This window comes from Uloborus diversus, chromosome 2 (genome assembly GCF_026930045.1).
Source record: "Uloborus diversus isolate 005 chromosome 2, Udiv.v.3.1, whole genome shotgun sequence".
Taxonomy (NCBI): domain Eukaryota; kingdom Metazoa; phylum Arthropoda; class Arachnida; order Araneae; family Uloboridae; genus Uloborus; species Uloborus diversus.
In genome coordinates, this window is record NC_072732.1 from 106,542,804 (window position 1) to 106,558,746 (window position 15,943).

Sequence of the window (15,943 nt, forward strand, 5' to 3'; positions counted from 1 at the left end):
TTTCAAAATTTTCTACATTTTGAAACATTTACTTCAGAAACAAACTAAATATCGATTAATACCAAGTCCAGAAATAGACATCTTGCTTTCTGGACAGTATATCAAATATCAGAAATTTAAGCTGCATAATAGCAGTTTCCCATTTTTTTGAAGAACTTAGACAAAAATAAGCTGAGAATATCCTCTACTTCAGTTTATAAATCTATTCAGTACTCTGTTGTCATGTTATGACAGACATAAAATTTTGAATAATTATTTATTGATTAGAGAGTCGAGAGATATTTAGAGCGGCGTTATACCTTTGATGTTTAAAATATTTTCTTTTTCCAAAAACGCATTAGCACATCAAAGGCAGGGTTCGTCAAACCGGGCCCAGCCCAAAAAAAAACCAGCCTATTTTTTTCGGGCAGGCATATTTTAAAAATTCACTATCTTGGTAAAGTGGGTTTTTCAAAATTTTCTACATTTTGAAACATTTACTTCAGAAACAAACTAAATATCGATTAATACCAAGTCCAGAAATAGACATCTTGCTTTCTGGACAGTATATCAAATATCAGAAATTTAAGCTGCATAATAGCAGTTTCCCATTTTTTTGAAGAACTTAGACAAAAATAAGCTATAATTATTTCAATCAAATTCCAAGATTTTTTTTTTTTTTTAATTTTTGCGGTAAAATGCTTTGATTAACTGAAATTGGCCACCTTTTTTTTAACAGAAGCTCAATGCAAGATTTCCAAGCAAAAAAAAATCTGATTTCAAAAGTTAATTTCGACCGCCTCTTCCTTTCACTTGCCCTTATTCGAAATAACTTTGAGATATTGAAAAAAACTTTAGAATTGTACACTGAGTTAAAAAATTAAAAATTTACAGAATGTACTGCATAAAGGCGCTCAAAAGACACTTGCATGACTTTGTGACTACGAGCATATTTAACGACTCCCAGTCATCATGAATAAAGACGGTGGATCTTTGACCGGCTAGGATCGAACCTGGGACCGTCCGGTAACAAGTCCAATACCTTACCGATCAAGCCACCTCGGATCCAGTTTTGCATGGACAAGGCATATGTCTCATTGGACAATTATATCTTATGTAAATGGGAAGGTCTTGATTCTATCTCTTTCAGCAGCTATTAGCAAGAAAATGCAGCGCCTTCTAGGGATGATTTGAAACGCAGAGATCCGCTGATAATAAGCAGTTTATAATATCAACAACAATCACAAAAAGAAAAGTTACTGTAATTTGCATCTCTCAGCTCTCACTCTCTACTAAACTATGATTTTTAAAAGGTAAGACAATAATAAATTAAATACCAATACCCCTCCATTTTTTTTCTTCTTCTTCATCATATTCTTCCATTATATCAATTAAATCATCATCACCCTGAAAATATATAAATGAGATTATTCATTTGCAACTGGTAACATTTTAAGAATAATCAACACTGAAAACACAAATACATACGGAACCCCCATTGATGCTTTTCAAGGAACTTTCAAAGTTCGTTTTTTTGTTGTTACATTCTTCTAACATTTTTGAACCATCTACAAAGAAACACATAATGTTATAATTCATGTCTAACTTCAAAACTATAATGTAAATATTAATATTTTTAAAAAAATTATAACACTGCACAATAAAAAATGTTTTCGATTGTGATTGCATTTTACTAAGCTCAATATTGAAAATAAAAAATATTTTAATAATTGATAAGTTGAATATTCTGAATTTCATTGCTAAACAGATTTCTATGTCATACCTTTCAGATTTCTATGTCCCTCTGTCATAACCACAGGCGTGTGTTTCATAGATTGTGAAATATTATTCTGTAGCAATATATATTCAATGAATAATAGAATATTATTGTACTACTCACACAAGATTTTCCTTAGTTTTTTGGTATAAGGTAGACTGGCCAATCAATGAACCGCTCGTAATATTTTTTTTTTCTCAAAAGGAAACAACTAATAATGGTTTGTTCTCTGGTTGTGGTTTGTGCCTTTTTTTCTTTTAATCCCCCCCCCCCCCCCTAAAAAAAAAAAAAAAAAAAAAAAAAAAACTTGAGATCAATTAACTGGAAAGGATTCAATGGAGAGCTAAAGTGAGGTTAGTAAATAGGCTTTCTAATTTAGATTATAATTCCAAGCAAAGATATCAAAGAATCTCGATGAGATATTCGGAACCATACTTTCTGTACAGAAATCAACTGATCGCTGCAAGGAGTGAGGAATGCTTTTATACGATAAATTTCATCAGTAATTTCAGTGCATCAGAAAGAAATGATCCAATGTCCCCCAAGAAATTGTCAAGATGAGGGACATTCTTTAGTATTGTGAACCTCTGACCCTATATCTGACAAAATAATGTCTGCAGCTGCTTTGACAACACAAGGTTTCAACTTTTAAGGGTCAGTCCTTGTTGCTATACCAGTAATCACTGAGTATTTTGTACACAGCCTTTCGGAAACAAATAATGGATTCCTTGTTAGCTGTCTCCGCTATTAAAACATCTTCATATTTTTTGTGAAGACCTGAATTAACAATTACCTTGGTTTTCTTGATGGCTTTTTTCTTCTGCTGTTCTTTGTCTTCTATATTCTTTTAAACTTTCAGCATGTTTATCTGGTTCAAAAAAAAAATCAATAAATTTGGTTTCTCAAACAATTTGTTAAATTTCACTTCTTTCATTCTTTAATACAAAATGCATTGATAGGAAGGATAAAAGAATCAACTTGATACCACATTTAAGAGGTAAAGCAACCAGAATGCTTGTGCGGCTTATTCCCTATGATCTAGTCAATGCTAGATCAGCCAGAATGCTTTCTTGACTTGAGGCCAACTTAACTGGGGGACCCCTCAAAAACCCCTCTGACTGTGCTGTTGTTTTAAGATTTCAATTAGATATTCGGAATCAGGTGCAGATACAGAAAAATCTTTCGAAGCGGGCCGAGAAATTGAATAACACCTCCCCCCCCCTCCCCAAATACGATGTATCATTACAAAGTTTTCATTACTTACTTTATTTTAAAATGTTTTTTTTTTCCGTTTTTTTTTAGGATCCCTTCAGACTAATGATCTACTTCTAAGTACATAAACATTATGCACTAATACACTTTGAATGTGGACGTAAAACATCTTTAACGTTTCAAACCAATTAAATACTAAATCAAATGTGTCACTGAAATGCTATACAATGAGCGGTTTTAATTAGGAACAATGTCATAATGATTATAACACAAGGGCAAGGTTAGTCAATAAATCCATATACCCATATCTCATTTGAATTTTTATAAACTCTTTTACAGTATTTTAACTACAAAATATTATTTAATTAAGAAGATAATGGCTCTTAAACGTATTAGTTTTATTTAAAAATTCAGGACAATTTCTGTGCGAATTTCAAAGCAGTTGCTGATTTGTTTTTGAAACCATGATACAGTTGAGATAACATAGTGAGATTACATGCTGTTTCCATTAATATCATGGCTTTCCCAAGATACTACAATATGATTTCTTTCATTTTGCATTATTTAAAATTCTATGGAGAAATCATTAAAAAATAGTAAATAAATTCATCCTTTTGGGGAGAAAGGCACGGGCCCCCTGAGCCCCCTTAAATCTGCCACTGTTCAGAATAATACAATTATCTTCCAATCTATTACATGGTTTACAATTTATCCCAAAATACAAATATATGTTAAATTGTAATGCTGATTACAAATCTATGATTCAAAAAATGGAGATTGCCATATGAAATTTTAAAGTTGAAGCTCATCATAATATGAAGACTATACCTCAAAAAAATCTTGTAATTGCAAGTTTATTTTCCACAACATTCCTGATAAATTGGCATTAAGTTAAATTAAAATAAGAAGGAGTTTTTTTCCCCCAAACTACCATGACTGTTCGGTACTTCCTCAAAAAAAAAACAATGTTACCTTGTTGAAAGTTTAGTTTTTAATTGTTGTTTTGTAATGGCAACTATATGAAAAACAGATTGTTCTTTCTTCTTGCAAAAGTATTGTTTCTTCTAATAAAGTAGTGGCTTCATGCGTCGTTTTATTTGAAGTAGTGGCTTCATATGTATTATTATTAGTTAATGAGGAGTAGTGGATCCAACTAATAAAGTGTGTTGATTTAACTTTTATACAGTCCACATTGTGTTTTGTGAGTATGTTCATTTCAAACCAGAACATAACATAAGAATGGTCCTCCAGAGACCAGAGCTTTGAGTTATTAGCGGTGAGTCATTTACAATTGTTCACTTTATTTTGTCAAACTATGAATGAATTGAAAATAAAATTATTTGTCGCCAAGGCGCAATTAAATCGCCATAATGAAAAATTTTGGCATTTTCTCATGAAATGATTATAATAACTATTCTCCCTTCCACTTCCTTTTGAATTTTAACCCCCCCCCCCCATTACACATAACCGTCCACTTATAGAACACTTTTCATCCTGAGAGTGATGCTAATAAAGCTGTACAAGTTTTCTCACTACATGTCTTCAATGCCTTCCAACTTAGGGTCATTTCTCTGCTCAGCCCCTTAGAAAACCATGTTTAGTGTTCAAGATCTTCTGATGTAGACAATCATAAATCATTGTCAAGTTAACTCCTTATACCTTTACCATTCAAAACATATTTGGAAACATGAAAATTTAGTGTTTGATGTTACAGTGAAACCCAATTTTATGTTGTCCGTTTCATACATGTACCCGTTTTTAACATCAATTTCTGCTGGTTCATGAAAATTGCTATATTGATAATGCTAAAATGTCCTGGATTTTACTCAACCCTTTTTCGAAAAATCCGCTTAATACCTTTTTCTACAAAAAGATCAAAATCACTCAAGCAAGCGTTTTTTTTTTTTTTTTTTTTTTGAAGGTAATTTGTTTTATATTCTGTTTGAAGCTGCTCTGGCATTCTTTTTGTTGTATCTCATTGTTCTTTGGGCGAGCAAAGACAACCATCACACAGACAATCTTCTTTCAGGACCAATTGAGGACCAGAACTACTGACACACTACTTTAAAATCTTCCAAAAGTCGATAGTGTATGTATAGTCTCATCAGATCACAATTACGTCGATATTGGATTTAATACCCGATTCGGATGACAGTGATGAAGATGAACAAGAAATAATAGAAGATGTCCCCATAGCTGATAAAGTGGCTCAACACATTTAATTTCTAGAACAATTTTTAATTGTGAATTCCAACCAAAAAGCAGATTTACAACTTAACTATAAAAACAATTGTGAAAAATTGTACTATAGAACATGCTATAAATGAAATTAAACCTAAAATTAAAAACAAATAAAGATTACACCTTTCTCCACTAGTTCATGAGGAAGTGTCGATTCTTAAACAATATGCTTAGGCATTTAGCCCTGTCTCCAATTTTATGTTTTCCTGCTTCGTACATTTTTTATCATTAGCTGGACAGAAAACAAAAAATCAGAAATCCACTGTACCAATCAGGGTTGGTATAAAAACCTTTTTTTTTTTTAAACGGTTTTTTGGTTTAAGCAAGGTTTTTTTGGTTTAAACTATGTTTATTTGGTTTTATTACTAATTAATAAAAGAAAAACAATTTCATTTTAGAAAAATCATGAATATTTTATGAAAAAATTTTTAAGGATGTTTAATATTCATATTTGTATTTAATTTCTTAGTAATTAATTAAATAATTAAAAGTAAAATCTTGTAATTTCATTTCCTCCTACGCAGAGATTTCTATTAAAGAATATTGCTTGAAAATCTTTAACTATTATAAAAAATTACAATGTATGTAAGTGGGCCTTGGTATAAATAATCAGAGAAATAATTTACTGCGATAGTTCAGACATTATTAATTACAAATAATTAAGAATAAATTCTTGCAAATTAATATCTTCATAATCATAGCTATCTGCTATAAATAAAAAAACAGTAAAATTAAAATCACACTTACTATGGATCTCTTAAACATGGAAAGTATTTTGCAGTATCTACTAATAAATCATAAGTCTGATGTACATTATACAACTTTAAAAATAAAAAGATCAACACATATTTTGTTTTTCAAGATTTAAAAAAAAGTTACAAATCATGTAAATTATTTATCTAATGTATCCGTGACAACAATTATAGAAACAGGACAAGTAGGTTTTAAGAAAATCATTATGTTATGTTCTCCATTGTAGCCAGTATTCCTCAGGTTTAATGCATTTAGGAATACAATTCTTTTTTATCAAAGAAAAAAAATCATTTTAATTAAAAGCCTCAGTGCAAACTTAAATGAAAATAAACTTGAACATATTTTCATAATGAAGACTCATAAAAATTAATGTTCATTGATTTTTCCACCATTCATACATGAGACTTCTTTTATAAAATTGGGATCAAAAAAGTTCTTTGAAAGGTGAAAGTTTGGCATTATTATTATTATTTTTTAATAAGAGCACAGAGTTACATAAATATTTTGTTTTCATAATTTTATATATTTTTTTTCTTGCTCCGAATGCATCGTCTATCAGGGATGCAAAATGTATGCCGGTATAAGCACAATTTTATGCCTACTCTAAGTGTTCTTGGACGTCTTTAGTTATTTTTTTCTCTTGTCATTTAAATATTCTAGTGTTAAGATATTTTTACAATATGCATGACTTCAATGGTTCATAATCTATCTCAATAAATCTTAAGTAATCAAGCAAATTAGGTAGTATATGAATTTTTGGTTGAAATATGCTTTTTGGACCATTTTGAAATGCAAAAGACTGAAAAATAATGATTATTACAAAATTATAAAAGAGCTACTTGGATTTTTTCCATGCAATTTTAGAAAAACATAGCTGGTCTGCCTTGTATATTTATGTACCTAATAGGAAAGCAGAATAGATTTTAAAAAATAAGAAAACAAACAAAATAAAAACTATTTAGCAAACTTGCATTACCTTAAAAAATATAAGTTTCTAAATTTCTTAAATCTGTAATTTATCTATAAAGCTTTCCTAGTTACTTTACACTAAATAAATTTTACTATTTACAATAATAAGTAAAATTTATGAAAACATTTGGGGAAAAACAATAAAAATTTTCAAAAAAAAATTATTTTTTTTTGAGAAAAACCACATGGTTTTAAAAAAAACACTTGGTTTAAACCACGTTTTAAACCGTGGTTTAAATCAAACAGCCCCGGTACCAATAGGGAGCCTTACAGACATAAACTGGATTCATTCATATCCATTTCACATAAATCAAACTAAATTTGCTTCCAGAGTAATGTGACTTTCAGTTACAGTCTATATAATTTGTAGTTCCTTAATTTCCTCCAAAATAAGGGAAATAAAACTAAAGAAGTGCAAGACAAAAGAAAAATGCTGTTTTTTTTGAGTTGCAATAAAAAAAAAAGTTATTACAGTATAATCTCGATTAAATGATTGCCAAAAGACTGGAGAAAGTTATCGTTAAATCGAGGAGCATAAACAGTTAATGCAGTCAAATCTGCAATTAAAGGTATCATTAAATTGAGGAAATTGTAAAATTGGGTATCGTTAAATCGAAGTTTTACTGTACTATTGAAAGAAAAAACAAAAAAAAAAAAACATTATGCATGAAATACCATACCTCTCCATTCTTTTTCTTTCTCCTCGTCATATTCTTCTCTTATATCAACTAAACCTTCACTATTCTAAAAATATGAATTATCCATTCATTTTAAACTTCAATATTTTGAAAATAATTAAAAGTAAAAACAATAAACTACGTACAGTAACCTCATTGATGTACTTTAGCCAATTTTCGAACTGAAGTTTTTCTTTTTCACATTCTTCTAACATTTTTAAGCATTCTATGAAAAAGAAACATTGTTACCAACTTTTGTCTAAGTACAAAACCATGAGGTAAAAATGAATATTCAAAACACTTATAAAATAAATTCATAGTTTTTTTTTCCTTTTATACTTTTCATTTAAATAATTGAAAAAGCAAATGATTACAAATCAAATTAAGGAAAAGACTTGACCGTCTTTCCATGCGATGAACAACTGAAGTGCACCTTTGCACTTGGCCAATGAGTAAAATACATAAAATTATGATACAAATTCCACTTACCAGTGAAGAGTCTTTCCATTTCAGATCAAGCAAGGTATCTCCACTAATGTCAGATTTTTGAGAAAACTACAATAGCTGCTAAACTGTGAATCATACCAAACATACCAAAAGAATGGGGGGGGGGGGGGTTCTATTCAACACTTTAAATTTCAATGTAAAATTGGCAGTGCAGCAAAAGAGTGAATTTAATTAATGACTAATAAATAGAATTTGAATATAAAGCTTTTGCTCATTTTTTCATAGGTGTTAATTTAAGTAGCTGCTATATTTTATTCAAAATGAAGTTATAAAATTCTAACTAGAAAAATTAAGGAAATGGAAACAAATTTAAGTAACTGTTACACATGGTAGTGTTGATCACATTTGAAAGCATAGAAATTACATCCATTCAAAGTGTTATCATAATGTATTATGAAAAACAAAATTTATTTACATTTCTCTCTCTCTCTCTCTCTCTTGAGGAAGATGAAGCAAATGATTGCTGCTTCAATTTGTAACAATTGGTACCCAACCACGTAGCTGCAAAGATGAAATTGTACTACCACAACCAGTACCGGATGCTTGATTTTTCTGAGCCAAGGCAAAAACTTGAAATTGCCCATCATGCTTAAAGTTTAAAAATCAAGACGAAAAACCACACAGAAATAGGGTGAATTTGCCACATGATGGAAGATGCCATCCGGCAGGCAAGTACCCTGCGCCCCCCCCCCCCCCCTTCCCAGATCCAGTCCTGACAATTACCAGATGCAAAAATTAAAATCTTCAGCATTTTCTTTTTTTCTTCAAAGCAAATTACCATTAATGTTTGCTTTAAATTGTAAGACATCAGAAAATTAGAATAAGAACTTGGATACTTCAGAATCTATTTTTAGGGCCGCAGTAGCTCTATTAGCAAAAGTCAAAGCGTGAAAAAAATATTTCAAATTTGTTTTCTTTCTTCTTTTTTTTTTTTTTTTTGAAAATAAATGCAAAAGTAAACGTCTAAAGACTTATTTATTTTAAGTTTGATATTTTCAGAAAAAGAAGTTATTATCAATAACTTAATAATAACTAAAATCAAGTTCAAAAAATAACGAAATATGAAAATTTTCAATACATTCATAGTTTATCCCTGCATTTATTTTACTAGAATTAGATGGTTGAAAAAGTGAGAAAAAGAAAATCAAGTTGTGGAAGTTTCAGATACAGTATGACCACCGATTAGATGGGAAGGCAAACTTCCGTTTTACAGGCATCGGAAAATGGATGCATCTATTATTTTCAAGGATGCCAACTTTTGAAGATGTATGTAAGCCTCTAAATTAAGCAGTCATATTCAAATGAGGGGAACACGTGTACCAATTTTTTACTTTCCCCCCTCATTCAGATATACTTGTCTTAACTGAAGGTTTTTCAATTTTATATCAATCATGGGCAAAGAGTAAGTCTTAGTTCTTTTGATCAATTGAATTTTCTACCAATTTAATGGTGTTAATCTAAGGAAATCTTGCAAGACATAAATTTGAATGAATGCAAAGTTCTATCAATTTGGTGAACAGTGGCAGAGCGTCCGAGAATGCTAATACGCTAAGAATTTTTAATTTAAACTGATAATTTCATATATATTCATTCAAATAATACTTTCATTCATAATAATCTTCATATTTTAGAGGAGAAAAAGTGCTGCTTAAAAAGAAAACTGAGTGAGAGAGAGAGGGGCTAAGAAACTTGCCTAAGGTTTCAACAGGAAATGAAAATTAGAACAAAAAAACTAACATCTATATTGAATAAGAATTATGCTAACGTACACATGACCAATCTCATAGTCGAAAAGTTGGTTAGAAATATGCAAACATTTCTATGAGTGAATATTTTAAAACTCGGCGCTGATTGTGAACCAATATGTTTTCCGCATACAAAATCTTTTTATGCTTGCCTTTAGGTTTAGATGACAGGTAAAACCCAGAGAGAAAATAAAAGAGAGAGTTTTTGCTAGTCAATTGCAGCAAGTTTTTTAGGTGAAGTAAATAGAATTACAAAAGACCCGTATTTTATGTGGGTGTGCCTTCCACAAAAATGTTGTGTAAATCAAAACAGCATAAATTAAGACTCAATAGCAGTGTTAAAATAGGCGTTACGCGTGCGTGCGTTCCATATATTTAAAAAAAAATTCAAAATATGTAATTATTTCAATACATACACAAAATGTGATTGAAGAAAGCATGAATGAAGTTGGTGTTTATAAAAGAAAGAGCTGGTTATGATAGTCTTTTGGCAGCACTTATTTTTCTCTGCAGTTCTTTCTAGGGCATTAATGCATCCATGATCACTCGTGTCGCTTCAATGACGGGATCTTACTGTACTAACAAAGCAGGAAGATCACTCGCTATTTAGTCTCAAGGAATGGCTTAAACTTTCAAGTTTAAAAGTTTTTGATTATGTTTCATCCGTGCTGGTATTCTTGTCAGTTTGGTCCAACTTTGTCACCTATAAGAGCTAGTACTCTAGTGAGTTCTGTGAATTGTGTGAGTTTTATAACTTTATTTCTGAGAAAGAACTCTAGAACCAGCGTAAAAAAAATCGTCAAAAAAAAGTCTCCAGCAGTCCAGTGGCTTGCTTATTAGCACACCAAAATGCAGTTTGTTGCATATTATCTGCAACAGTTTTGACTATTAGAGAGGGGAAAATGTTGTCTGTTTGCAATACTGCGCCCACGAAAAATAAAAACTCATCCACATAAAACAAAATACAGATGTCAAATCTTACATCAAGTTATAATCAAATCTGCATAAAACAAGGGTTTACTGTACAAAGCAAAATTTTAGGAATGCTGCTGTGGGCAGGTAAAGAGCAGTAACAGCAATTTTTTCATTTTTCATTTTTTTGCATATTTGTCACCTGTTGTACTTACGCTTTACTGTATAAGCTTACTTATTTGGTTTATACTAAAAATAAGGCGCTAAAAAAAAGTCTAATTCCAACATTTCCTTATGGTTAGTATTGAATCCAACACACATTTTTTCAAATATCTTGAAAACTCATTTCTGCAGATACTGCCATTTACCTGCCCAAGGCAGAATGTCTTGAAGTACCTTACAAGGGAAAAGATTTGCAAAATTAAAAATTAGTGCAAATTCAGCAAAAATTGCCTTTTGCTGTCCCCTGGGATAGATTAGTGCCTTCATCATATGCCATGCATTGATGCCCCCCCCCCCGTATCAAAAATAAACAAACCTGTCACAAATTATAATAATGAAATCACAAAGAACTGAGTTAATCATTAAGCTTTTTTAACCTACTTCTGTTAATCTACATAAATAAAACAAAGAATATATATATATATATGTATGTTTGTTTATATGTTCAACATACAAATCGACAATTTATGTCGGATCGCGACCAAATTTGGCAGGGAGGTACTTGGGCAATGGAGAAGAAATGTAGGGAGGGTTTTCAAACACCAAAAAAGAACCAAACTGTTCGAATTTTAATTTTAGGGCCCAAAAATGACATTAAATGGCTCTTTCTACCCGAAATAATTATCCAATTTCTTTGATTCCATTCAAAAGCCGGCGAAAAACTCCCATAGAGTTCCTTCATTTCCTTCAAATTAAAAAAAAGGCTGTAAAATTATCAGGAAAAAATTAAAAAGCACTGCTAAGCCTAACGGAACAGAAATTTTAAATCAGAAAATTATTGTTTGCACGATCTCATTTTAAATTAGCGTTCAGAAGGTTGAAACTTTTTCTTTCCTCCGCTCAGACAAAATAAAATTTTGTTTTTGTTTTGAGGTAAAAATTTCCCTTTTTGATTATTACTTGGCGATTTGTTTTATTTTCTTTTTTTTTTTTTTGTACCGCCAGCAGAAGATAATCAGGAAAGTTGCATTTAATTTGTTCGGGAATTTTTGATTTGACATTTTCTTTCTTACACAATTATTGTTTGGACCGGAAATTTTAATTTTTTTTTCTCTAGTTGAAGCCAGATTGTTGAACATGCGTCACTGGACATAACTTTTATTTTCGAAGTAGACCATGCAAAGCTGGGCAACGCAGCTAGTACATAATAAAATGAAATTATTCTTTGGGGGAAAAACACAAATCAAAAACTGGAACTTTCAAAAAAAAAATACATCAACCAAGATTTCAAAATTGTTCAAACATTTTAAAAAAAGAAAAGATCATGCAATGTGATCATACATAAAACACATGACATATGATTTTGCACAAGGGGAATTGAAAGATCCTAACTTACGTAAAATTCTTCTACTTGCTATGGCTGAAGCCTCTTTAGCTGAAACTTCAGCAAACCAGTCATCACCAAGTAATACCATTATTTCATTTGTATGAACTAATTTACCCGTAGTAAAAGCCTGAGTGCCAAAAGGAATCTACATGAGTAATAAAATGAATTTAAGTGGAAAACCTTGAAATAACCTTTGCAAAATAAGCAAATTTATTTCTACAACAATCACAAAATAATGCTTAACACTTCAAGAGAATATTTATAAAATCAGGCAATGCATTATTTGCAAAAGTATAATTGCTATTATTTGGATTAGAATATCAGTATGTTTTTAGCAGATAAACATAATGCAATTGAGACAGAATTAAATACTTTAAAAATTTCTAGAATAATTTTTGAAACAAAATTGGAATCCAATTACATAATTAAATAATATTTTTAATATATTATGTAATTAAATAATATTTTTAAATAATTTTTAAATAATTATTTAATTGTGAACATACACTCACACAATACGATGCTGTTGGTATCCCACCAGGGTACGTCAAATACCTCAAAATTAAAAAGCAGGCTGCAAAACAACAGTACTGCCAACTGGGGTAATTTTGGCCTTTGCAGGTTACAATAGCCACACAAACGAAAAGAGATTGTTGACGGTGAATAAGAGTTAGGAGAGTGATTTTCACTTATTCGTTTCAAGGGTCTAGCCAAAGCAGCGCGGGTATGACTTATGACTGATTAACTTTTCATTTATTGGGCTAATGTCACAGGAAAGAAAGGTCAAAGTTACCCCAGCAAATGGTATACAAGTTGTCCTATTGGCAATAGTACAATAACAAAAAGAAAGAGAGAGAGAGAAAAAAATCTGATGTTTTATTTCAGGAAATTTAATTTTCTTACTAATTTTAAGAACTTTTATTTCTTGAAAACACAGGATGCTAATACTGACAATCAGTAATGTTCCCATCAAATTTCCTGAGAGTATACTCCCAGTAATCAGCTATGCACAATATGTGTATGCGATCATATACATAACATGTCATAATATGAAAATTTTTGAAGCTAGAGGGTATACGCTATATGTCTAAAATATCTTTGACAGTATACGGCGTAGATGGAGTATACCCTTTGGGAGTACACCACTGCTGACAATCCCTTACTTACTATATTACCCCACATCAGCCGTCATACCACGAAATTCGGGATTCACCAGATTTTCAATAATCCTTGTGTGGTCCTTTTCGGCATGCCACAAAAAACGAGGTTGTACTTAAACTTATTATAATAAATATGCTCAAGATAAAAATAATGCAAGTTTTTTATTACCTTAGTAATAGTAATAAACAGCTTCTTTTCACTAATTATTCTTATCATTATTCTGACATGAAAAGTATAATTGATTAAAAATAATTTCACATAACATTTAATTAAAGTGAAGCAAACCTTTGTAGTCCTAAAATTAAAATAATTTACAATTACATAAAGAATTGAACAGATATTCAAGGAATAAAAAATAAACTTATCTTTTGAACCAGAATTTAAAATTATTAAGACAAAAAAATTATAAATGAATCAGACTTACTTAGATTGCTTCTTAGTTTACCATTTTATTGGCTTATAACTAAATCCATAATGAATGACCTACATTAATAACGTACACATTATTTTTATCTTGTTTCCTGTTTAACTGATTTAATTGTATACCTGAATGAATAAAAATTTTGTTTCAGTCCTTTATTTTTTTCTTACAAAATAAATCCTGAATTATCGGTCATGCGGGGGAAATTTGAATTTTCCTGACCTGCTGGTCAACCTCACTTGTTTTGGGCATGCCGGCTGATGCGAAGTAATACAATATACAGTTTTAAAACCAACTATACAAGTTTTATCACCAACATTTAAGTGGGGGGTTTCCACTTTTTCATAAACTTATCATATAACTATCTAAATGCTTTAGAAAAGGTTATGAAATTTTAAATAACAAAAAAAAAAAAGATGGAAAGAAAAAAAAACTAAGACAAATTTAGAAATATGGGCAAAAACCATAGAATCCAACTTGTCATTTGGGAGGGGATGATTGCCCTTCCCAGGACTTTGGAAAATTAATGTATTTACAGTCAAACCTCGTTATCATGTCAACTTTAGGACTGTTTTCAGTCCTTTATTTTTTTCTTGCAAAATAAATCCTGAATTATCCGTCATGCCGGGGAAATATGAATTTTCTGGACTTGCTGATCAACCTCACTTATTTTGGGCATGTCGGCGGATGCGGGGTAATACAGTACACAGTTTTAAAACCAAGCATACAAGTATTATCACCAACATTTAAGTGGGGGGTTTCCACTTTTTCATAAACTCATCATATAACTATCTAAATGCTTTAGAAAAGGTTATCAAATTTTAAATAACAAAAAAAAAAAGATGGAAAGAAAAAAAAAACCTAAGACAGATTTAGAAATATGGGCAAAAACCCTGGAATCCAACTTATCATTTAGGAGGGGACGATTGATTGCTCTTCTCAGGACTTTGGAAAATTAATGTATTTACAGTCAAACCTCGTTATCATGTCAACTTTAGGACTGTTTACAAAGTGTCCTCATAGCCAAAGCGACCTTCTAACTGGAATAGTAAAAAAATTCATAATTAAACATTACTATATTAAAATTAGATTTAATAAATTAGCAAATGATTTCATGTTTCTAATTCAATACAAATAAAGCAGTTTTGAACTATTGTGGACAAGGCTAAAATCATCTTCGCCTATTCTTAACTCCCGACACACAAAGGAAGGGGGGTTATAAGTTTGACGTTTCTGTGTATCTGTGGCACTCTAGTGCCTAAAGGAATGGACTGATTTTGAAAACTTTTTCTTGTTTGAAAGGAGAGTTGATCGAGAGTATTCTTAGCTAGGTTGCATCTTTGACTGACATTAATTAACGAAGATATTAATTTAAAAATCTCTAAAAGGTTTTCCGCGATTTTTGCAGGGAAAACATATTTAAAAATTTAGTACCAAAATGAAGAGTAATTTTTTCTGCGTCTGATAAAATGATATATCAAATTTGAATCATAATGTTTTTTTAAAGCAGATTTTAAATATAGCTAAGCCTTTTTTCATAAGATTGGTAACTGAATTCATTGTTGGCCTGCAAGGAAATTAAACGTAACATTTTTATCTGCTGCTAGTTTCTATTTATCAACAAATAAAATACTTGTAATTGATTTTTAATATTACAAGGCTTTTAAAAGGATTTTCAATTTTCCCCTCTTGATTCTACATTTGCAACTCAGTCAGGGGGGGAGGGGTAAAATACTCATTCTAAAACACTTTCCAATAAGAGTTTGCTTAATTTTTGAATAACATTTTCACCACTCATACATTCCACAAAATTGATTTTTAAGTGAAAAAAATAATAATAATAAGGTTTCCTACAGTTATCAGCAAGAAAGAAACAAGTTAAAGGACTTTTCATCTTTGGTCACAATCTGATTAGGTTCTGGCAGCTAATCCTCACCTTTGGAAAATGGAAAAATGCTTTCGAATTCTCTTCTATACTTTACAGTTGTGTGTCCTTTTTCAATCAAATGAGAGGCTAACTTTGCAATGACCAACTACAAC

At 30.7% G+C, this 15,943-nt stretch overlaps 1 protein-coding gene across 3 annotated transcripts in view; it reads right to left on the minus strand.

The window, feature by feature from the left end:
* Positions 1-15,943, minus strand: part of LOC129217215 (unconventional prefoldin RPB5 interactor 1-like) — a 49,847-nt gene that overhangs the window by 17,634 nt on the left and 16,270 nt on the right. For 2 of the 3 annotated variants that reach the window (XM_054851486.1, XM_054851488.1), the window contains exons 4-9: positions 12,331-12,466; positions 7,755-7,834; positions 7,612-7,675; positions 2,550-2,624; positions 1,468-1,547; positions 1,317-1,386 (exon numbers count right to left, since the gene is read on the minus strand). In XM_054851486.1, coding sequence (XP_054707461.1) covers positions 1,317-1,386; positions 1,468-1,547; positions 2,550-2,624; positions 7,612-7,675; positions 7,755-7,834; positions 12,331-12,466 — 505 coding nt within the window. The remainder of the gene's footprint in view (positions 1-1,316; positions 1,387-1,467; positions 1,548-2,549; positions 2,625-7,611; positions 7,676-7,754; positions 7,835-12,330; positions 12,467-15,943) is intronic. The other variant, XM_054851487.1, reaches the window with a different exon arrangement.